Source organism: Microcaecilia unicolor, chromosome 4 (genome assembly GCF_901765095.1).
Source record: "Microcaecilia unicolor chromosome 4, aMicUni1.1, whole genome shotgun sequence".
NCBI lineage: Eukaryota > Metazoa > Chordata > Amphibia > Gymnophiona > Siphonopidae > Microcaecilia > Microcaecilia unicolor.
The window spans coordinates 67,527,363-67,551,512 of record NC_044034.1 but is presented as its reverse complement, the minus strand read 5'-3'; the positions used below and the strand labels follow the sequence as shown (position 1 = coordinate 67,551,512).

The 24,150-nt window shown below is 40.2% G+C and overlaps 1 protein-coding gene across 1 annotated transcript in view; it reads left to right on the top strand.

Annotated features, from left to right (window-relative positions):
• Positions 1-24,150, top strand: part of MIPEP (mitochondrial intermediate peptidase) — a 298,500-nt gene that overhangs the window by 220,273 nt on the left and 54,077 nt on the right. The window contains exons 17-18 of the mRNA XM_030200312.1: positions 3,637-3,758; positions 14,132-14,205. Coding sequence (XP_030056172.1) covers positions 3,637-3,758; positions 14,132-14,205 — 196 coding nt within the window. The remainder of the gene's footprint in view (positions 1-3,636; positions 3,759-14,131; positions 14,206-24,150) is intronic.

The following is a 24,150-nucleotide window of genomic DNA, read 5'->3' as shown; positions in this document are numbered from 1 at the left end:
AGGTCTAAGATATTGTTTGAGACTAGTATACTCACACAATGACTTTGGCAGTTGTGATATGGGAACTGGTTTGCATTGTTTCTTACCAGTACGACTGTTGCTTAATGAATAGCTACATTGTTCTATATTGTCCTTGGATGCTCTCCATAAGCCTAAACCACTCATGCTTTCTTTGACGATTTTTTTTCCCCTGAACGCAGTAAAACGAGTTAATGTATAAACAGCCCATAACTTGGCACTTACCCTCTACGTTGAATTATACATCAGCAAATACACTGGGCAAAGTGCTGAACAAAGGAAATTTTATTAGATCACGGGTGGGCAACATTTACACAGAGGGCCGCATTAATGTCGGCACTACACCTAGAGAGCTGCAGCATTATATATTGTCGGAACCAGAAATGCGTAGAGTTCTGTAGACCACCTGTGATTGATAAGTAAAAATGTAACTAAAAATGATGAAAACTGCTAGAGTGGCTATTCTGAAAATATTTGTAAAATACAGTACTGTATTTTAATTCGCCAAAACTTTGGTTAATGGCATTTTCTGTGTATTTCCCATGGCCTTGGGGGCCACATAAAATTCAGTGGTGGGCCTCATTCGGCCCACTACTGCGTTAGATCAAAGATTCAACAAGTTGGGAAAGCATGTAGAGCATTGCTTATGGAATCTTCCAATTTGCCTGCGTGTGTGTATGCATACGTGTGGGTGCATGTATGTTTATATCTGTGTTGCCTCGGGGGCAATTTCTCTGAATGGGTTATTTTTGCACATTGTTCACAATCTTTTACATTCAGTATAACTATTTAAGGAGGAAAGACTTCAGTGGCCGCATATACCCAAATAAATTCAAAGGGATATGATAAGCCTCACAATAGATCCACCATCATTGGTCAAGAAAACCTCCTCCTACCAGGGGCGTAGCCAGACACCCAATTTTGGGTGGGCCTGGGCCCAAGAAGGGTGGGCAGAAGAACTCCGCCTTGTCCCACAAGTGATTTGGTCTCTCCCTCACTCGCCTGCATGCCATATGGTCTCTCAAACATCCCCCCATCCCCTGCATACAATAGCAGCTTTTCACCAGCAGCGAGCAGCAACTAGTACACACTGCTCATGTTGACCCCCACAGCCTTCCCTCTGATGCAACTTCCTGTTTCTGCATAGGCGGAAGTATATCAGAGGGAAGGCTGTGGGGCTGGTTTTGAGCAGTATGTATCAGTCGCTACTCACTGCAGGCGAAGATCTGCTATTTACAAGGTATGCAGGAGGAACAGTTGTTGGGAATGTTCGGCTGCTAGGGCTTGGGGATCGTTGCCATCATAGGTGTGCTACCACTGGGTGGGCCTGAGCCCAAAATGGATGGGCCTGGGCTCACCCGGGCCCACCCTTGGCTACGCCACTGCCTCCTCCTACTACTACTACTATTTACAAAGTTAAATATTATAGTGTAACATCTCACACCAATAACGCAAGTAGCATATTAGTCATCACACAATAGAGGCAGCAAAAGTATATATAGATTTGGATGGCAACTTATTTCAATGAGTCTATAAGGAGTTGTCCGTTTCACCAAATTATTCTTCGGGAGCTCAGCCACCAACCAAGCCTTGCCATTAAAATGCTGTACTGCTAACAAATAGCGGTCCTTACTCACTGCTATTTGTTAGCAGTATAGCACTTTAATGGCAAGGCTTGGTTGGTGGTTGAGCTCCTGAAGAAGCCTAATTTGGCAAAATGGACGGCTCCGTAGAGCCTCATTGAGATAAGTTGCCATCCAACTCATATCTATTTGTGCAACCTCAATTGTGTGATGCCTAGATATGCTGCTTGCGTTATGGTGTGAAATGTTACCCTATAAAATTTAAGGGCTTCTTTTACAAAGCTGTGCTAACGATTCCTGCACTGCAAATGAGAGGAAGCCCATTCACTTCCTATGGGCTTCCTCTCATTTGCCGCGCGGGAATAGCTAGTGCGGCTTTGTAAAAGAGGTCCTAATTTTGTTGCACTATTGTTGTTAGTTTTACAAATATGGTAATAGGACGTTTTGTTGACCAGTGATTGTGGAGCTATTGTGAGGCTAATTTCTTTGGATATATGCAACCACTGAGATGTTTCCTCCTTAAATAGTTATATTGAATGTAAAGATTCTGAACGGTGAGCGTATATTGAGAGTGGTATAGTACATATTTTTTAAGTCCCCTAGATCCATCAATTGTAGTTGTTCTGGACATTATTGTGTGGCAGTTGCATGGAGATTTTGGGCATGGAGGCAGTATGTAGAGAGATATAGCAGTTGTAGAGCTGATGCAGTTTATGGTTGGTGAGGCAGTTGCAGGTATTTTTGAGGGGTGGGTCCGTTTGCAGTATAGTGGAGTTTTTAGAGTGGGGCAGTATGCAGGTGAGGTGTCAGTTGCAGGGAAGGGGTTATGACAGTGGAATGGTGGAGAAGTTGCAGAAGGGTAATTTTGGAGGTTGGGGCAGCAGGGGGGATCGGTTTATGGATGGTACCTTGCAGGAGGCAGTTTGTGGGGTGGTGGAGTAGTTGCAGGGGAGGTTTTTGGGTGGTTGGGCAGTTGCAGGGAAAGTAGTTTTAGGGTTTGGGATAGTTTGCAGGGTGGGGGGGCTTTTGTGGGAGTGGCTTGTTTGGGGATGGAGCAGTTTGCAATGTGGTGGGGCAGTTGGCAGGAAGAGGATGGTATTGGCAGAGGGGGCAAATTCTAGGGGTGGGTTCAGAGGGTGTTGAGACATTTACTTGGGGAACAGGAAGTAGTTTTGGATTACGAGTTGTACGGGTAGATGTGAAGCGTCTGTTTACGCTTTCCAAAAATACTAGGACTAGAGAGCATGCGATGAAGCTACAATGTAGTAAATTTAAAACAAATTGGAGAAAATGTTTCTTCACTCAACGTGTAATTAAACTCTGGAATTTGTTGCCAGAGAATGCTGTAAAAGCGGTTAGCTTAGCGGAGTTTAAAAAAGGTTTAGATGGCTTCCTAAAGGAAAAGTCCATAGACCATTGAGAGGTGGTAGTTTTTGTTGGGGGGTTTTTCATGTGGAATCTGTTGCCAGAAGATGTGGTCAAGGTGACTAACAGAGTGGAGCTCAAAAGAGATATGAACAAGTTCCTGGAGGAAAGGTCCATAAAACATTATTAGTTGCGTACACGTGGGAAAGCTATCACTTATCCCTAGGAATGAGCTATAAGAAATAGCTATGTGTTTTTGGATCTGCTGTGTACTTGTGACCTGGACTGGCCACTAATGAAGGCAGGATGCTGGGCTCGAAGGACCTTTGTCTGATTGGGTGTGGCTTTATCTTATAGAGTCAGACTTCCCACATGATAGCACTAGCATAGTGCATTACTCTACAAAGCTTTTAGAGATTTATTTACATTTCTCTGGCTTGGACTCCATCAAATGATGACCCATATATGTAAGGACTTAATATCCTGCTGTCCTCAGAGAACACCTGTTAACAGGTAAGCAAAATTACAGTTGTATAGAAAATAATTATAAAATATTGAGTTCCAAAAGCTGGTTTCCATGTCTGATCATTACAGTTTGCTTTTCCAGAGCTGAGCATTTTCTGAAGTGATTGTAATGGGTACTTGTATTTTTCTGCTCTTTATATTGCAGGCATGGCAGTTGAGATTTAGCCATCTTGTAGGATATGGTGCCAAGTACTATTCCTACCTTATGTCCAGGGCTGTAGCTTCAATGGTGTGGAAACAGTGTTTCATGAAGAATCCATTTGACAGGTAATGAAGAGAAAATGCAGAAATCAATAATGGGCCCAATATTGAGTCCAAGGCAATCAACGACTTTGACAGCACTGACTGTCACATGCACAAAATCCAGATATTCAATTCTGAACCAGCAACCTACATTGAATATTCAGGTCATTGATGGCTACTGGAAGTTATCCAGGTGCCGGCTGATATTCAGACTGATACCTAGATAGCAACACAGATAAAGTTAAAACGAACTTTTTGCTGACCTGACTTTAACTGGAGACTTACTGGTTAGTGGACTGAAAATCACTGCTAACCAAGTAGATCCTGGCTACACCCTGATTCCACCTCCTGACTGTAGCACACTGACTGGATAAATGTCGCAGTGGTCTGCCCAGGTATTTAGTGGCACTATCCAGGTAAGGGTCACTGAATACTGGTTATGGCCCAGTCAGTGAGAAATAACTTTGTAGGTGCCTTTCATACCTAGTGATTTCCCTTTCAGTATCAGCCCCAATATCTTTTTCTTGTTCCTGTGTGTAATAATCGGTTAAAATTTTAAAAAGTTAATGACCATTAGTTCTCCCACTAAAGTTAAAAGCACTAGTGTTCATAATCAATCAGTCATCACTTGATAATAAAACTTTGTGTAACTCCCTTTTTGCAGAGTATTCTCTGAAAAAGACATGGATCCATCTTTAGAGACAGCTGAGCACTAAAAAGTTGCTGCCGAAGTATCTAGAATGTGGATTCTGGGATGGGAGCATCATAAGGCCTTAGGAGACTGATTATTCAGTCTCTTCTAGAAAATATTCTACACACCAAACTTTATTTGATGCCAGAAACTAAACAAGGCAGTATTCATATGTCACGGCCAGCTTTTTTCTAAAGCTATGGATGATTTAAAGGATAAGTTACAAATCACTAATGTTGTAGTACATCTGCGATTTCATTTTTTAATTTTTTCAGTACTCTTTAATTTCTCAGTTTGCTCTTTTTTTTACAGCTTCCAGGTTCATGGAGATCTGTTTGTTAATCTGATTCATGACCATTAAGTACCATTTCAGGCATGGTTAGCTCCTTTACATATTCCTCATTAAAGACCAAAGCAAATAATTCATTTAGTCTCTCTGCCATGGCTTTGCCCTCCTTGAGTGCCTCTTTTACCCTTTTGATCATCTAATGGTCCATCTGACTCCCTGATGGGCTTCTTGCTTCAAATGTAACTGAAAAAGTTATTATGATTTTGTTCCCTTGACAGCAAACTTCTTTTCAAATTCATTCGTTTGCCTTTCTTTTGTTTTGTTTTTGTTTTGTTTTGGGTTTTTTTAAAGGTCTTTTTATAAAGCTTAAAGAAAATCATGAACGGTATAACAAAGAAAGCACTGAAAGCAGTTATACAGAGTGCTTAAATAATGCAACATTTAAGACCCAGTATAAACTGCAAACATATCCCTCAACTTTTTTAAGATAGCGATTTCCCTCCAAAGCTAACCAAACAAATCCACCCATCCCTTACCTAACACCCCTCCTTCTCATGTCACTGTTATATTCTAGTCTTTTTACCACCAAAATTATTATGTTCAAGCCACTCACAATTTGGAGTGATAAAAGACTAAGGCCACGTATGAGAAAAGCAAATTATAATTACTTATCAAAGTATAGATACAATCAATAGTTTCTCATGGGAGGACAGCACTGCTACACATAGGAGTTATCTGTAACCGTCTCTCCAAAGTATTGTTCCAATTCAACTGCTTATATACCTTTATTTTAGACAACGCTTCACATAGGTTTAGCAAGTTATCTTCCTCAAAGATCATCCTGTTTTCTATCAACACCATCTGTTTCCCCTCTGTTGCTAAACCACTTTTTTTTGTCTATTCATAATTGCTCCTTTCTCATGCCTGCTTGCACGCAGGAATGTCTTATCCAGTGCTTTTTTTGTAGAAAAAAAGATGCCGGTACTCATTATGGGCGTGGTCACCACATATGGCTCCACCCCTATGATAGCCACACCCACATTAACCACACCCCCTATACCAGCCATGGCGCATATAAACAGACATCATTGAAAATATTATAGTACTATAGGAGAAAAAAATAAAGTGATTTTTTTTCATGATAAATAATCTCTGTAAGCTCTTACAGCTCCAGTATACCCAGTGCAAAATAAGACAGCCAATGTAAATTCTCAAATTGGACATATTACAAACACTAAAATGAAAATAAAATGATTTTTTTCTACCTTTGTTGTCTGGTGACTGTTTTTCTTTCCATATTGGTCCCAGTCTGTGATTCTGCTTTCCTTTGTTTTCGCTTAACTCTTCTGTGCCATTTGTCATTTTTGTCTCCTTTTTCTTTGCTTTCTTCAATATTTTTCAGGCTCTCTCTCTCTGTCCAGATTTAATTCATTCTTACTATCCATTCTTTAATTTCCTTCATCTACCTGTGGCTTTTCATCTTTTCCTCACCCTTGTTCTCCCCATGCCCCTTCCTCTTATTCTCCAGTCTTTCTCTATTCCCCTTTTCCATCCAGCAGCTCTGCTTTCTCTCATCCTTCCAGTGTCTCCCCTATTTCTTTCTGCATTCTTCCATCCAGCGTCTTCCCTCTTTCTCTCCCCATCCTTCCGTTTTCCCTCTCTCTCTCCCCATCCTTCCATCCAGCGTCTTCCCTCTTTCTTTCCCCATCCTTCCGTTTTTCCCCTCTCTCTCCCCATCCTTCCTTCTGTTTTTCCCCTCTCTCTCCCCATCCTTCCATCTGTTTTTCCCCTCTCTCTCCCCATCCTTCCATCTGTGTTTTCCCCTCTCTCTCCCCATCCTTCCATCTGTGTTTTCCCTCTGTCTCCCCATCCTTCCATCTGTGTTTTCCCTCTGTCTCCCCATCCTTCCATCTGTGTTTTCCCTCTCTCTCCCCATCCTTCCATCTGTGTTTTCCCTCTCTCTCCCCATCCTTCCATCTGTTTTTCCCCTCTCTCCCCATCCTTCCATCTGTTTTCCCCTCTCCCCATCCTTCCATCTGTTTTTCCCCTCTCTCCCCAATCCTTCCGTCTGTTTTTCCCCTCTCTCCCCAATCCTTCCGTCTGTTTTTCCCCCTCTCTCCCCAATCCTTCCGTCTGTTTTTCCCCCTCTCTCCCCAATCCTTCCGTCTGTTGGTTTCCCTCTCTCTCCCCAATCCTTCCCTCTGTTGGTTTCCCTCTCTCTCCCCCCAATCCTTCCCTCTGTTGGTTTCCCTCTCTCTCCCCCCAATCCTTCCCTCTGTTGGTTTCCCTCTCTCTCCCCAATCCTTCCCTCTGTTGGTTTCCCTCTCTCTCCCCCCAATCCTTCCCTCTGTTGGTTTCCTTCTCTCCCCAATCCTTCCCTCTGTTGGTTTCCCTCTCTCTCCCCAATCCTTCCCTCTGTTGGTTTCCTTCTGTCCCCAATCCTTCCCTCTGTTGGTTTCCCTCTTTCTCTCTTTCCCCAATCCTTCCCTCTGTTGGTTTCCCTCTTTCCCTCTCTCTTCAATCCTTCCCTCTGTTGGTTTCCCTCTTTCCCTCTCTCCCCAATCCTTCCCTCTGTTGGTTTCCCTCTCTCCCCAATCCTTCCCTCCCCCCCCCCCCCCCCCGCGACACTCCGGGCGAGTCCTGCGCTTAGTTTTTTTTTTTAAGACTCAGAACGCGCGAACGATGCAGCCGGCAGCGATTGAAAGAGGCTGTCTGGGCTGGCGTCTGCGTCGGAGCTTCCCTCACCCTCTGCGAGTCCCGCCTTCGTTGTTACAACTTCCTGTTTCACGGGACTCGCAGAGGGTGAGGGAAGCTCCGACGCAGACGCCAGCCCAGACAGCCTCTTTCAATCGCTGCCGGCTGCATCGTTCGCGCATTCTGAGTCTTAAAAAAAAAAAAAACTAAGTGCAGGACTCGCCCGGAGTGTCGCGGAGGGGGCGGGCAAAAAAAGGTGCCGGTACGCCGTACCGTTGCGTACCGGAACAAAAAAAGCACTGGTCTTATCAGATCATGAGTTTCTGGTTCACATGCTTATCAGTTTTTGCCCTTTGGCCCTGTTCCATGGTGCATGACCTGTGCTCATTTTTTACATCACTCCTCCCAGGGTCCACTAGACAACATAAACCCCTCCCCTAGGAGAGGTTTCATAACAACACATTTAGAAAATGGGAAAGGACGGGCTTCTAAATTTGTTCCCACTTATCCATAGTCTTGTTATTCTACACTGTACGCTTTTCCATATTTGAAATGTACCAAAGTTTAGTAATCCACTGATAGGTAGGTGGGACTCCTTCTGACTTCCAGGCTGTTGCCTGGGTCAATCAAGCTGCATTAAGGCAATGCTGAAGTAACCGCTGTTGTCATTTGAAGCAAATCTGGTGCACATATGTCAAATAAAAAGATACCAGGGTCCCATGGTACTGTAGCCTGTAACTAGGTCTGAAGCTTATATTGTACCTATTTCCACTAAACTCTCACTTTAAGACAAGTCCACCAAATGTGCCCCATGGGTACCCTGTCCTTCACAGTTCCACCAAAAAAGTGGAGAAACAGAAAGGAAACCTGATGAAGCCTAACCAGAGTGAGATTCCACCTATATAAAACACCATTTTCCCATAGATTGGCTGCCCTCGATAAATGAGACAGCTTCCATCACCTTCTAGTTACACTCCTTATAACTGGTTCCTAATTCCCTTTCCTATTTAAACCTATGTGACAAATTAGGGGACTTCATATCCTGAAGATATCGATATAAAATGTAATCAATTTACAAGTATTATAAAAATCTTCACAAAGATTCTCTAAGAAAGTATTCTTTGTGCTGAAAAGAGGCTTTATCTTCTGGGATGTTTAAAAGAATGAAAAAGTTGCAAGTAAGCATATTAATCTTGCGCCAATAATTGGTAATCACGAGCTGGCTCTTCTAAAGGGATCAAGTCAGTGTCATTAAACAGTTGTCCTCAAGTAATCAATTTATTCCTCTTCCAACACTTAAAAAAATCCTGTACTCCTGGAGGAAAAAGTGGATTATCTGTAATTGGTGAAAATTTAGATAGATGGAAATCACGCTTCCTGTCCATGCCAATCTAGACCTATAAAGCTTAGCAAGTAGGTGGGCAAGTGGAAATGCCTGTCTCAATCGGGAAGGCAACCAGAGCAAGGAGGACAACTGTCCAGGTCCTGCTTCAGTTTGTTCTACCGCAGTCCACAACTTAAGCAGATGTGCTTGAAGCCACTCAACAGCTGACCGTGCCTGAGCTGCCCGATGGTAATGGGCCAGGTTAGGAACATCAGTATCTCTCTTGTTGCGATCCCTGTAAAGAATGCTTCTAGGTAGTCAGGGACGTTTAATGTGCCATATAAATCAGATTATACAGTGCTGTAAATATGATAAAGTCTTAAGTATTGAGATGGGCAAATCTTGGAACAGGTACAGTAATCTGAGTAAAATATTCATTTTGACCATAGCCATATGACCAAACCTGATCCCAATGATTAAGATCCATTTGTATTTCCCACAACAAAGCAGGATAATTAACTTGAAATAAGGCCAGATACTCCGCTGTAAGATGTACCCCCAGATATTTAATTTCATGTTCCACCCATTTAAATTTTTAAAGGATCGCTTTAACAAGGCTAATGTAGCACTAGGTAAATTATAACTAAACATCTCCAATTTGCTCATATTTACTTTAAAGCCCAAAACAGAAGCATATTGATTCAGAACTTTTAATAAATTTGGTAAAGAAGTATGAGATTTGGTAAGGAAGAGCAAAAGCATTATCAAACAGTGCAATTTTGTTTTCCACAGTACCCAGACCTTGAATGTCAGGGTTCTTCCAAATTGTTGCCACCAAGGGTTCCATGATGACAGAGGACACCCTTGACATGTTCCAATACTCAATTGAAACAGTTTATTTATTCAGAACTCGCTATATCGCTTGAACTAACAAGTAGGGCTAAGCGGTTTACAGACTAAAATTTAAATAGTGAAAAGAACTCCATTAATCATAGATTAGGACAGAGAGAAAAAAGGTACATACAAATGGTTCCAGGTAATGTGCTGAGTCCAACCCGATTCACCTCAAGGTCCAAAACCTTTCAAAAAAAGCCACGTTTTAACTTTTGTTCTAAATACTTTTTAAAGATGATTCACTGTGAATCCCAGAGGACGTGAATTCCACAGCACTGGGGCAGTAAAGAAAAAAAGCACTATGTCTTGTAGACTCAAATTGTGCTATCTGTGGCCCAGGCAGGACCATCCTGTGATCATTTAAAGACCTGAGGACAAGCATCGGGGAATAAGGAGTAGTTAGGGATGCAAGATATGGTGGCATTCCCACCCTGAAAACACAAAACGCCAATAATAAAATTTTAAACTTAACCTGATAGGCGACTGGCAGCCGGTGATGGCTTTAAGTAAAGGAGAGACATGGTCAAACCTATATTTCCTGAACACCTGCTGACCCCTTTCCTTTAACTTATGTATATACATAGTCATTAATTTTGTTTTGTTTTTTTAGTAAAGCTTCACCCTTTTTGCCTGGCACTGAATTCTGGCTTACTGGTCTAGGTTTCCCAGGTCACCCTTGGTGCCCTTTTAAAACTGGTGTTACATTGACCACCCTCCAATCCTCCGGTATTGTGGCCATTATGAATAACTTACAAGTTACTTGTACCAGGTTAACAGCTTCATTTTGAACTATTTTAGGACTCTGGGGTGAGTTCCATCCGGTCCTGGTGGTTTGTTGCTCTTCAGTTTGTCAGTCTGAAGTATTACATCATGCAGAAGTTGCTCCAAATCACCACCAGGAAATAAGGTTTCCAGTGTGGGTATGACCCCTCCTCAGTAAAGACCAAGGCAATGAAAGTATTTACTTATTTACATGTATAGACCACATCTCTGATCCACCCACAGCACCCTCTCAAAAGTCCCAGTAAATAAGTGAGTTTTCAATCCATGTCTAAATGCATAGAAAGTGCTATAACCATTTGGCTGTTTAATATAGTAACATAGTAGATGACTGCAGAAAAAGACCTGCACGGTCCATCCAGTCTGCCCAACAAGATAAACTCACATGTGCTACTTTTTGTGTATACCTTACCTTGATTTGTACCTGTCCTTTTCTGGGCACAGACCATATAAGTCTGCCCAGCACTATCCCCGCCTCCCAACCACCAGCTCCGCCTCCCACCACCGGTTCTGGCATAATTTCTTATGATGTTATGAAATCTTGGTCACAAAAATACTTTTCTGTATCTATTTCTCCCCTCCCCACCCCATATTCAAAATGATTTAAGTAGTCAGCGACCGCCACTGACTGGTAAATCGCAGATAACCAGCTATCCACAAATATTCAATGGGGGTTATCTTCGCTGAATATTTCTGGTTAGCACGTAACCATGAGCAGGCTATCGGGGGCAAGTCAAAGTTATGCCCCAATAGTCAGCGCTGACCGGGCAAGGTTAGCACATGGTAGGACTACATGAATAGCAGTCCTATCATTTTAGCCAGGCATATGCTGACCAGCCAGCGAAAACTAGGATATTCAATGCCGGTCACTAGAAACAGCCTGGCATTGAATATCTGGGGTCAGCACCAACTATGGCACTTATGCAGCTGCTTCCCGCCGGCTGAATTTCAGCCCCATTTTGCTTTATAGATGAAAAAAAATGTATCATCATTTCTGAAAGCTAGAGGGGTTAAAGTAAAACTTTTCCAGATTTATTTTTAGGTTGTTTTGGAATCATTTTTGGGTACAGTCGTGCTTCATTTGTGAAATGCAATAAAATCCGAAGAACTTGCATTCAGTGAGGTTCAACCTTTAATATTTAATGACATGGAAATATGTATTGTACCACTTGCTAAAAAGCTGGATTGAGTAAAACCATTGGATTCGTATTTTACCAAAAATATAATTAATGATTGTGAATCTGAGTACCATTGAAAGCCTGTCTTTTCCAAACATTGGACTGGTGAAGCTTAGAGGAAGCAGGAAGTTTAACCATACTGTTATAACTCCTGTTTGTATAACTTCCATGTTGTTTATTTTGTTCCTAGGCAGAGCAGATACCTCGGACTATTTCTAAGAAGCTATTGTATCTTGTAAGGCAGGGGTTCTCAACCCAGTCCTGAGGACACACCTAGCCAGTTAGGTTTTTAGGATACCCACAATGAATACGCATGAGACGATGATGATGATATGTTGCTTGTATACCGCCAACTCTCGCCAAATGGTGGTTCAAAGCAGTTAACATTCAAACATTATTGGAAAAAAAAGAAATTAAGCATAAAATTTCTTAAATAAAAACACCTTCTAAAAGAAGTATAAGAAGGAATTGCACGTAACACAGCAGGTAGTGAGAGCCAGAACTGTATAGCCTGAAAGCTAAAGGAATTATCCAAGATTTTCTTAAGCCTGATCCCCACAAATGATGGAAATAAAGGTAGAAATGGATTTCTGGATATAGAAGACTTTCTAAGAAGAGGAAAAGCAACCAAATTTAACAGATAAACAGAGAACAATCCATTAAACATTTTAAACACAAAATAGGCAAACTTAAAATAGATTCAAACCTGTACAGGAAGCCTGTGTAAAGAAATCAAGGCCAGGGTCACTCTATCAAACTTATTCATATGAAAAATAAGTTTTGTGGCCGTGTTTTGAAGAATCTGGAGCTTAGCATGTAATTTGACTGTAATAGTAGAATACAAGGTATTACAGTAATCCAGATGAGTTAATGCCAATACTTGAACCAAAATAGAAAAGTTGTCCTTATCAAAATAAGGATGTACATTGCGAAGCTGTCCCAGTTTAAAAAAACACTGTCTCAACAGTATAATTAACTTTTGAGGTTCGAGGTAGTTGAGTCCAAAATGAAACCTAGCACCTTAGATGTTTGCTCAACTTTTAACAAAAGATCATTAGAAATTGTAAGTACATCTGGAATAAGTGCAGTATAAGTATCTATCCAGAGGATTTTTATCCTTGTTTAGTTTAAATCCATGGACAGAACTGAAGTATTCGATAATGGATATACAAGAGGCAATATTAGACAACATAGCAGAGTGAGTTTCAAGCCATAGGGATCAATACCAGCATATCATCCACATATGAATAAAACTTAACTTTCAGAGAAAACTTAACTTTCAGAGGTGAAATTCCTAAATCAAATCATGCCATATAGATGTTAAATAAAATAGGAGATAAAGGCAAGCCGTGTGGGACCCTGCAAGACTTGCAGTGTGTGCCTGTACAAACCACAAGTCACATTATGGTTTTTACATAATAATGAGCTGTTTACATGCATTTGCATGTTTTACATCTCATAACTATGCAACCCGTGATGACCTAAATATCACTGCAGTAAGTTGTCCAGTTGCATTTGGGTCCTTTAAATTATGTTAAGGGGCAAATAACGTGACTTAAAGCCCTAATGCAGCTTGGTATCTTCCTCCCTCAGTGCACTAAGGTAACTGTCCAGATAAAGTTAGGACAACAAAAAAATCTATCCTGATTTGATCCAGGTGCCAGTCTGGTTATTGTTGGCACCGAGGAGGTTTGATTGACAGGAGACAGCATCACATGACAAGCCATCTACACCCAAAGAGGTTTAATTGCTTCCCTATACAGCTGCCGCCATCTTGATACACTCAAAATACATTACTTTTTATGGTGGCAAGCTCTGCCTACTGGCTTCAGGCTAGATAATGGGCCAAGCATGCTCCCGCCGTATCCTGTCAATTAAACCTCCTGGGTTGGTATTCAGATAAGTGCCAGTGGCCGCTTTATACCTGGATATTCAGTGCCGATATTCTGTATGTACCAGCGCTGAATATCTGGGTATGAAAAGTCCACAGCAGCCAGTGTTTAAAAAAAAAATGAAAAACAAAAGCTGCCCCCTACAGGCTGAGTATTGATCCAGAAGCGTTTAGCTGAAGATAATGTTCATTTTACAAAGGGAAACATATCCAGTGCATATTTTCTCTGGCTAATGGTTTGTTTTTTCTTGTCTCTTTGAGAGAGAAAGTTACTGTTCATTATTAAGAGAAAGAAATGTGAAATAAATATTCTTTTTAATGCCTTCGACAAACAAGCCCATTGAACAATTTTAAATTAATGTATTAACTTTCAGGGGAAAGGTAGCAGTTCTTTGTTTAGAAAAATGTAGATGAGAATGTATTTTGACATCAAATACATCTTAACTTCATTCAGAGTAATGTAATTTAAAATCTGAACTACATTTTTGGAATGGATATTTGATGAAAGCAGTCATTGTTTGGAGATGGCAGCTTTCATTAAATCTGTATCAGTGTCAGCACTGTAAAGAAATTTGAGTCAACAGGCACAGTCATGACTGAAAGCTGAGCAGGTTGAGAATGCAGGTGGCTGTAATAATAACCTTCTGTTCCTGCAGGACAGTGGGTGAACGCTATCGCAGAGAGATGCTGGCACACGGTGGTGGAAAAGAACCCATACTCATGGTTCAAGGTAAAGTAAAAAGCATGGATTCTTTTATCCTCTGGTTGCCTGCCATTTTTATTTTAATCTCTTGGTATGTACTTTTGGCAAACACCTGCTGTTGTGACTAGATAGCGATCAGAACTTTTAACCTTTTCTCTTCTTGGCCTTTCTGATTGAAACAAGGTCTTGAACTATGACTAGTGTTTCAGGGGAAAATAGGGTTGGGCTTCTCTAATTCAGTCAAGTCGTTTGCCATATCATAAAGAGAAAAAAACCATCAATCTACATTTTTTTTTTTGCTGTATGCTATTCTCTCTCTCTCTCTCTGCCTCTATCTATCTGTAGATATACTGTATATATATAGATATATATATAGATATAGGGTAAGGCAAAAAAAAAGATAACCTAGAGTTGTTTTGCTGTTTTCTCAGCAACTGCTTGGAATTTCAACATGAAATTTTACAGCTTTACTTGTTACTATCTTATACTTATGTGCTGAGTCGAATACTACTACTTATCATTTCTATAGCGCTACAAGGCATACGCAGCGCTGTACATCATACATAAAAAGACAGTCCCTGCTCAAAGAGCTCACAATCTAAGTAGGACAGACAGACAAAACAACTAAGAGGTAAGGGAATTAAAGAGGGGAAAAAAGGGGTACAGGGCAAGTAAGTAGTGGTTAGGAGTCAAAAGCAGCGTTAAAGAGGTGGGCTTTTAGCCTGGATTTGAAAACGGCCAAGGAACGAGCTAGACTTACAAGGTCGGGAAGTCTATTCCAGGCTTGAGGTGCTGCGAGATAAAAGGAACAGAGTCTGGAATTAGCAGTAGAGGAGAAGGGGACTGACGAGAGGTTTATCCACAGAACGGAGTACCTGAGGGGGTGCGTAGGGAGAGACAAGAGTGGAGAGGCACTTGGGAGCGGTAGAGTGAATGCATTTATAGGTCAGTAAGAGAAGTTTGAATTGAATGCGGAAACGAATAGGGAGCCAGTGAAGTGACTTGAGGAGAGGACTAATGTGAGCATAGCGACTCTGTTGGAAAATGAGTCCCGCAGCAGAGTTTTGGACTGATTGAAGAGGAGAAAGGTGACTAATAGGGAGGCCGATGAGAAGCAGGTTGCAATAATCTAGGCGAAAGGTGATAAGAGTGTGGATAAGGGTTCTGGTAGAGTGCTCAGAGAAGAAGGGATGGATTTTGCTGATGTTATAAGGAAAGAAACGGGTTACAGACTTTTTAGAGTGACTACCCAGCAATTTTCACACTTTCAAAAATGTTTGCACTTTAAATCTAACATTATTTGGAAAAATAAATGGGGTACCAGATTACTGTTAATGACGTCACAGTGACTAGACTTTTGTCTGGGGAGCAATGTTGGAGGCCTATCACAAGTTCCAGCCAAAGCTGCAAACAATCACCAAACTCAAGTAAGCACTGCAGATGATCTGGGACAACTTCCCTTAGGAACTGATCGACAAAAGTGTTTGTTAAAGCTGGGGGTGGACACTTTGAGCATTCACAGTGACTGCGAAATTCTGACACATTGTTAATTATTGTGTTTGAATTACATTATTTTACTGTGTTTTAGCTTGAACATTTTTAATGCGCAAAAATCACTAGGTAGTAATCCTAAAATGTCAGTAACATCAACATAGATTAAGATGATTAAATGTTGTCTAATAGTAATACATAAGTGTGACTAAGTATGTAAAATTTCTCATTGAAATGCCAAGCAGTTCCTGAGAAAACGCAAAAAAACTCTAGGGGGGTTACTTTTTTTGCCTTACCCTGTATATATATTAATATATTTAATTCTAAGAATATTTCAGATCAGAGTTACATTTTTCTGCAGCAGCATCATCATAGGATAAGTAAACATAAAGTAGGTAGGATTTTCAGTATTGGTATTTTATACTGCAGGTTTCATTAAGAATTGTAGTCTGTATATATACTGCTTTTTTTTTTTTTTTTGCTAAGGTGAACACAGCAGTGGGACAAACACACTAGAAATATCTTACAACTGGGACTCTGCTTGTGGTATATTTTGCTGTGAAATATGATTTTCTATGTACCGTTTGATTCTTTTGTGTTCAAAAGTATGCAGTATTCCTAGATGAACTAGGGATTGTAGACCACAGCACCCTCCTTCTTCCAGGGTCAATGCTGACATGGGTCCTGTCCCCAGATAATTACAGGGCTTTGAATTCTTGGTTGGCTCATAACCTACTTAACAGGGCTATATTGCATACACAAGGATTTTCTTCTTCTTTTTCAATTTCTTATTAGAGGTCCTTACTTGTCAGGTAAGAATCCCTGTCATGGTATCCCAAGGAGAAACATCAGGAATTTGTTTTCATGGAAAGGGTGGTGCAAGAATGGTATGCCTTCCTGAGGGTGGATATTGGTGTCCAAAACAAGAATGGAGCTTAAGAGGGCACGAGATAAGCACAGTAGAGAACTGCTTAATTGGAGGACCTGTCTATAACCTGGATGTGCCAAGTTCCAGGTCTAAATATAGATGTCCATCTTTGTTCTATGTTTGTGCAGCGCTGCGTACGCCTTGTAGCGCTATAGAAATGCTAAATAGTAGTAGTAGTAGGATTCTTAGTTGCTAAAAATGGAAGTAACAGCAAACATGACCTTATGACGTGATTGAATAATCATAGCACTGTATTTGCCTGGTTTGCCAGTGGGTTTTGTGGCTTCCAGAATATATTACAAGAGGTTATTATGAAATGTAAGAAGTCAGCAGTTCCACAGGCATCCATGAGGCCAGGTTATTTGATATGCATGGATGATAGAATCGAATAACATGTGATCTCTTGCAGGCTGCATATGCTGTTCTGTAATACTAGAAGTCCTAGTGAAAAGGCAGGTGTTCACATAGCCAGGTCTGCCTGATAGGTTACAGAGGGACCTGGGATGTTCACTATGATTGGTGGCTATGTAGATCATACTGTGATGACAGAACCGAATTAGCAGCTGGGTTTGATTAGTTTTCTAATCAAGGATCAGGTTAAGGGCAATGCATTTGATACATTGCTTTCTATGGTACAACCAAAGCGGTTTACATATTATATACAGGTGCTTTCTCTATCTCTAGACTCACAATCTAAGTATGTAATCTCACAATCGGAAGCCTAGTGGAAATGGAAGCACTCATGTAGTCAAGTTAGCCCAGTTGGCTACACAGGGGACTTATGAGGCCAGATGTTTATGCAATGGCCACACTGGTGGTGTTGGGGTAGACTCTTGTGATTATGTCTGTGAAAGGTGGGTACCAGTGGAAACTAAATGGGGATGTTGTAATCTCTAAGAAGAATCTTATAATGCAAAGGAGGAAAACCAAAGGGACCATACTGAGTAAGAAGAAATCTTGCAGGTGGTCATATGCTGTAGCTTGCAGCTGGAATATATTTTTCTGCCATCATTTACTGTTATATTGTGATAAGCAGATCTTTTCAACTACTTTTCAGTATATAGCAACATAAGTTTGGAATTCTCTTCCATTAACATCCTTATAATTTCGGATTATTTGGTTTTTAGGAAAATTTTTAAAATGTACGTTTTTAACAAATACCTTCTGTCTGTTTAGAATGACTTTACATGAAGTTAAAATGATGATTCTTATTTTGTTAGAAATTTAATTTTTGATTCCATTTCCATTTATTCGTATTTATATCCCACATTTTCTGAACAGGTGTCCAGGTCAATGTGACTTATATCATAACAGTACAGATACAGGTAACAGTGTTATTACATGAAACTTAGTACATTAAAACCATGGGAACCTTGAATTAACTCTTCAGGTTTTGTCTTCTTTCCTCTCTCAATGGCGCCTTTATTGTAGGATCAGGTTCCTAGACGTCTGCAGTGTATTCTTCATGCCATGAGGTCCTGCAGGGCTCGGTACTTTCTCTTTTATTATTCAGTCTTTTCCTAAGTCCCTTAGCCACTCTTGTATAGTCTTTCAGCTTTAAATTTTACATTTATACAGATGGTATTTCATTGGTTCACCTTGTATCTCTCTTAAACATTGATCTGAAACCTCTACAAGCTTGCCTCTGGCTGACTGGCTATTTCAGAACTCTTTAAAGTTAAATCCCAAAAAGACAATGACATGCTCGATAACAGGTTCTTTACCCATACCTGACACTGTTCCAATTCTTTTTGGTTTACCACCTACACATGTTACTCACTTTCATTACCTCGGTGTTTGGTTTGATTCTCAATTATCCTTTGTCAAGCATATTTCAGAAGTTATTTGGTTAGGATTTGCTACACTATGTTCACTGCATACCATTCATTTTTTTCCTTGATTTCCAATCTTTACATACTGCCTTACATACTGCTCATGGATTACTGCAATGTGATCTATGCCTGTTTACCACAATCCCAGTTAAAAAGACTCCAAACACTCCGGAACTATTCTTTCTTTGTAAAGTGAACAGGCGAGAACACACCTCCCCTTTATTGTACCAGTTACACTGCCTTCCAATTAAATTTTGGTTCCTTTTTAAAATTCTAACCTTAACTCGTAAGGTATATTATTCTGATGTCCCATCTTATCTTTCTAATTTGATTATCCCTTATACCCCTGCTTGTCAACTCAGATCTCTTGATTCATATAGTTATTCTTAACCCAAGGCAGATTAACTATCAGGTTACTAGACGTTCAGCTTTCTCTTCGTTTGCTCCTTTGCTCTGGAATAGCCTGCCAGACACTTTGAGATCTGAAATGTCATTCCAGAAATTAGTCTCATTGCTTTCAGAAAGCTTTTGACTAATTTGTCTGTTTCTATTCACACTTTGGTCCTTGGCCCTGCAGCTCTCAAGCCTTTCAGTATGTATGGATTGTAACTTTGGTCTTGTATGATTGACAGTCCACTGTCCTATCCGCAAATTGAGTTGTTTTCAACTGTATTGTAGTTTTATTGTAAACCGCTTAGCTCCTCTTTTGCTTTTAGGCGGTGTATCAAGTTTTAATATACATAAATACATGTAATCTGCACTGAACTAGAAGGTTGTAGTGGAACATAAGAATGTATCAGTCTGGGATAGGGGGTAATGTCCTAATGTGGATTAAAAACTGGTTAAAAGATAGAAAACAGAGAGTACTGTTAAATAGTATTCTTAATGGAAGAAGGATAGTGGGGTTCCCCAGGAGTCTCTGCTGGTAATGCTGCTTTTTAACATATTTATAAATGATCTAGAGATGGAAATAACTAGTGAAGTAATTAAATTTGCTGATGACACAAAGTTGTTAAATCGCAAGAAGATTGTGAAAAATGTGGACACTTGGCATCCAAATGGCAGATGACATTTACTGTGAGTAAGTGCAAAGTGATGCATGTGGGAAAGAGGAACCCAAGTTAGAGCTACATGATGCAAAGTTCCTCATTAAGAGTCACCACCCAGGAAAAGGATCTAGGTGTCATTGTTGATGATACGTTGAAACCCTCTGATCAGTGTGCAGCGGTGTCTAAGAAAGCAAATAGATTGTTAGGAATTATTAGGAAAGGAATGGAAAACAAAAATGAGAATGTTATAATGCCTTTGTATTGCACCTTGAATACTGTGTGCAGTTCTGGTCACCGCAACTTAAAAAAAATATATAGCGGAAATAGAAAAAGTACAGAGAAGGGTGACAAAAATCATAAAGGGGATGGGATAACTTCCCTGTGATGAAAGGCTAGGGCTCTTCAGCTTGGAGAAGAGATGGCTGAGGGAAGATATATAGAGATCTATAAAATACTGAGTGAAGTGGATCGGGTAGACGTGACTTGCTTTTTTACTCTTTCCAAAAATGCTAGGACTAGTATTTAATTAAGCTACTAAGTAATTAATTTAAAACAAACCAGAGAAAGTATTTCTTCATTCAGGGGGTCTTTTACTAAGGCGCACTCACATTTTTAGCGCGCGATAAACAGAGATGCCAATATATTCCTATGGGTGTCTCTAACGTTTAGCACGCCTATTTTTAGCATGCACTAAAAACGTGAGTGCGCCTTAGTAAGTGACCCCCCTCAACGTGTAATTAAACTCTGGAATTCATTGCCAGAGAATGTGGTAAAAGCAATTAGCTTAGGGTTTTTAAAAGGTTTGGATAATTCTCTAAGAGAGTCCATAAGCCATTATTAAGATGGGAAAATCCACTGCTTATTTCTAGGATAAGCAGCATAAAATATGTTTTACTGTTCTGAGATCTTGCCAAGTACTTGTGACCTGCATTGGCCACTGTTGGACACAGGATACTGGGCTTTATGGCCACGCTTATGTTCTTATGTTATAACATAGATATGATGCTAATGCTTTTGTACAATACAGCTTACTTTGTAACTGAGGGGCCAAGTGCAGATATATAGATGGGGACAAGATGGGTAGTACAGAGTCAGTTGAGACAAATAGATGGTTGGCTAAACTCGGGCAAGTTCTGTGTATAGTTAAACAAGATATAAGGAATTGGTCTAAGTTACCATGTGTGTAGCAAGCTAGTCCACATGCAGAATGAATAGTTAATCACCCTATGTATTAAAGGCTTAGGAGAAGAGCCAGGCTTTCACCTGCTTCCTGAAGTAGACATAGTCTCGAGTTAGATGTAGCCCCTCTGGGAGTAAGTTCCAGAATGTGGGCGCTACTCCTCAGAAGACTTCCCTGGTGGGTATCACATCATGCAATTTATTTTGATGAGGGTACAGATAGTGATGCTCCTTAGAGTTCTCAAAGGTGTGTAAAGGGCTAACTATTTATTTATTTATTTATTTATTTATTTATTTATTTATTTATTTATTGCATTTGTATCCCACATTTTCCCACCTCTTTGCAGGCTCAATGTGGCTTACAATACATCATGAATGGTGGAAATCTTTAAGAAAATAGACATGTAGTATTACAGAAGGATCTTGGGTAACATAATAATGAAACATGATAGTAGTGTAACAAGCAGATGTTGTAAGACAGTTCTGGATATATGTGGAGGAGTTCACATTTCTTGATCTTTGTGGTATACCTTGTTAAAGTACTCTGGCCCATTTTGTCTGAGGAACATCAAACATAGAGTTTAAATTTAGCTCTGTAAGGTACTGGCTGCCAGTGTAGGTTTTGCAAGAAGGGTGTGATATGATCTCACCACTTGCAGCCTTCTATCCGTCATGCTGAAGCATTTTGAATTAGTTAGGGCTGATGCAAACTCTTTGGTTTGACAGTGTTCAGGGCATTACAGTAGTCTAGTCGTGATTTTATGGCATGGACCACTGTCGTCAGACTCATTTCTTCAATATATGGAGAGTGATTTTGTAGAGAGAATTTTTAAAGGTTGTTTGAATTTGTGGGTCAGAGTGAGTGATGAGTCTAGGAGTATCCCAAGATTCCTCACATGATTTTAGGAGGAGTTCATACTTCCCAAAAGATATTTTGAAGTCAGGTATTTGTCCACTTGTGTTAGGTAACCAAAGAATCTCTGTTTTACTTGGGTCCCATTCCTGAGTTATGGTTAGACAGGCAGTTTACTGAGAGCTGTGGGTAGATCTGGTTCAGTGGCTATGAGTAGTTGCATATCATCAGCATAGGTATAGAATTTTGTGTCCATTGACTGAAGCAGCTTAGCCAGAGGCTGAGTCACCATACAAGAAGATGATCCTGGAGTCATTTTAGTTCATTGACATTTTCAGCTTTAGATTGTAAGCCCTTTGGGGACATGAAAATACCTACTGCCCCTCAGTATAACTCGCCTTGAGCTACAGTGTGCTACGGTTGTCAGAAAGGCAAATAGAATGTTAAGGATTATTCAAAAAGGAAAAAATCAAAACTGAGAATATCATACCTCCGTGTAGGTCTATGGTGTGACTGCACCTCGAGTATTGTGTGCATTTCTCATCACTCCATCTTCAAATGGTATAGTGAAACTCTAAAAGATTCAGAGAAGGTCGACAGAAATAATAAATGGGATGGGGCACATCCTTTATGAAGAAAAGCTGAAAAGGTTGGGGCAGTTCAGTTTTTAAAGAAACAATAGATGTGATATGATAGAAGTTCATAAAACCAGGAGTGGGGTGGAACTTTTGAATAGGGTACAGTTGATTAACTTTTTAAACAACACTAAAACAAGAGAACATTAAACTAACAACCAGCAGGATGAAGACCAAATAAGAGAAAATATTTTTCATGCACCCCAGAATTAAGCACCAGAATATGTTGCCAGAGGATTTGGTCAAGGTGATTAATGTGGCATGGTTCAAAAAAAGGTTTGCAGGGAATAAAAAAGCAGCAAGATATCTAAAGACTCACTGCATTTTATTAAAATGCAAACGGGAATGGTCCCAGGTGTATATATCCAGACTTCAAAATCAATTTTTTATAAAACAGCCCGGCATGTTTCAGTGTTACTGCGCCTGTGTCAGGGGCAATATTGAACAAATTATGAATCCAATACTTAAATAACTGGCTTTAAAGTTAATATTGACAAAATGGAATCCTTACATTTTAATATTAAAACCACAGATTTTCTTACATTTCCCTTTACAGTGGCAAATAGGGGGTTCAGATACTTGGGTATCATCATCACATAGTATCAAAGACTTGTTCCGTCTTAATTATGATAAACTTATTAAACAAATCCAAGCAGACTTAGACCAGTGGCAGACTCTTACATTAACATGTTGGGGCAGAATAGAAACCCTTTGGATGATGATCCTCCCCAAATTTTTATTCTTATTTGAGCAATTACTGATAGCTATTCCTTCTAAGCAATTCAAGCACTGGGGCAAGCTACTGAGAGGTTTTGTGTGGGGAAGGAAAAGACCCAAGATACCGTGGCGCACATTATAACAGTATAAATTATCAGGCGGTTTGGGGGTTCCTAACCTCAAATGGTACTACCAAGATGCCATAATAAAGGCTGTTAGAGACTACTCCATAAAATGCCTCCCAACACACTGGATTCAACTGGAGAAACACTGTATTTTGTGTTTTTAATTCAACAAGGCTTTATGAAATAATAGCAGAGCAATACAAAAGGTAAACTGCCAAAAACAAAGCACACAAGTGAAAACATACTGGAACCACAATGCAAAACCCATATTCCCCTACTCTATATTTGACTTCAGTGAAGTGCAGAGTAGAGACTTGAGTGGCAAAGATTACAAGATCAGTGAGCACATGTTCCTTCAACCTCTGCGAGACACTTGGGACCAAGTGAAAAAGGTTTTTCAGATTGCAGGTAGAGCGCATCCATTCAGTGCACTTAAGGACTACTATCCATGGTCTACGGGCTATTTTACTTCTCTTAGAGAAAGACTGAAGGGGGCAGGTTTCGAACTCTGCAGAGACCTGATGCCCCACAATTCCATGTTGTCTCTTAAATAAGTTACAAGAAATCCTGCAGTGGAAAATCCCATTTTTAGGGCAGGGATTTTCTTTTCATCAAAGATGCTAGACATAACTTGCAAATGGATCCCATTAGAGTAGAAATGACGCTGTTCAAATCATCTCAACACAAGAAATTCCTTTCTAAGATATATGCATTACTAGACAGATAGTACCCATTACCCAGTCCTCTACAAAGATAGATTGAGAGGAGTGTTTAAGCAATCCTTTGAGTGATTGAGTTTGTATACACCAGTATGCCCATAAATGAACTACTGTAATTCATTTGTAATCAACTACGGTATCAAATAATACAAAGAACATATTTGACTGTGGGGGGGGGGGGGAGTAGGATATGGTAGTAAGGGTCTATGCTGGAAACAGTGTGGACAGAAAAGTACATTCTGACATTTATTGTGGGACTGCCCAAAAATCCACAAGTATTGGCGCGTGGTATGGTACAAAGTAAGAGCTTGGACTGGTGAGGATTGGACTTGAAGAAACAAGCATGTCTGTTAGGTTTGTCGCCAAATTGGTCCATCAATGGTGGGCCACCCAAAAGGGTGTCTCATCTGCTTATACTGACTGCAAAAATGGGAATTGTCAGAT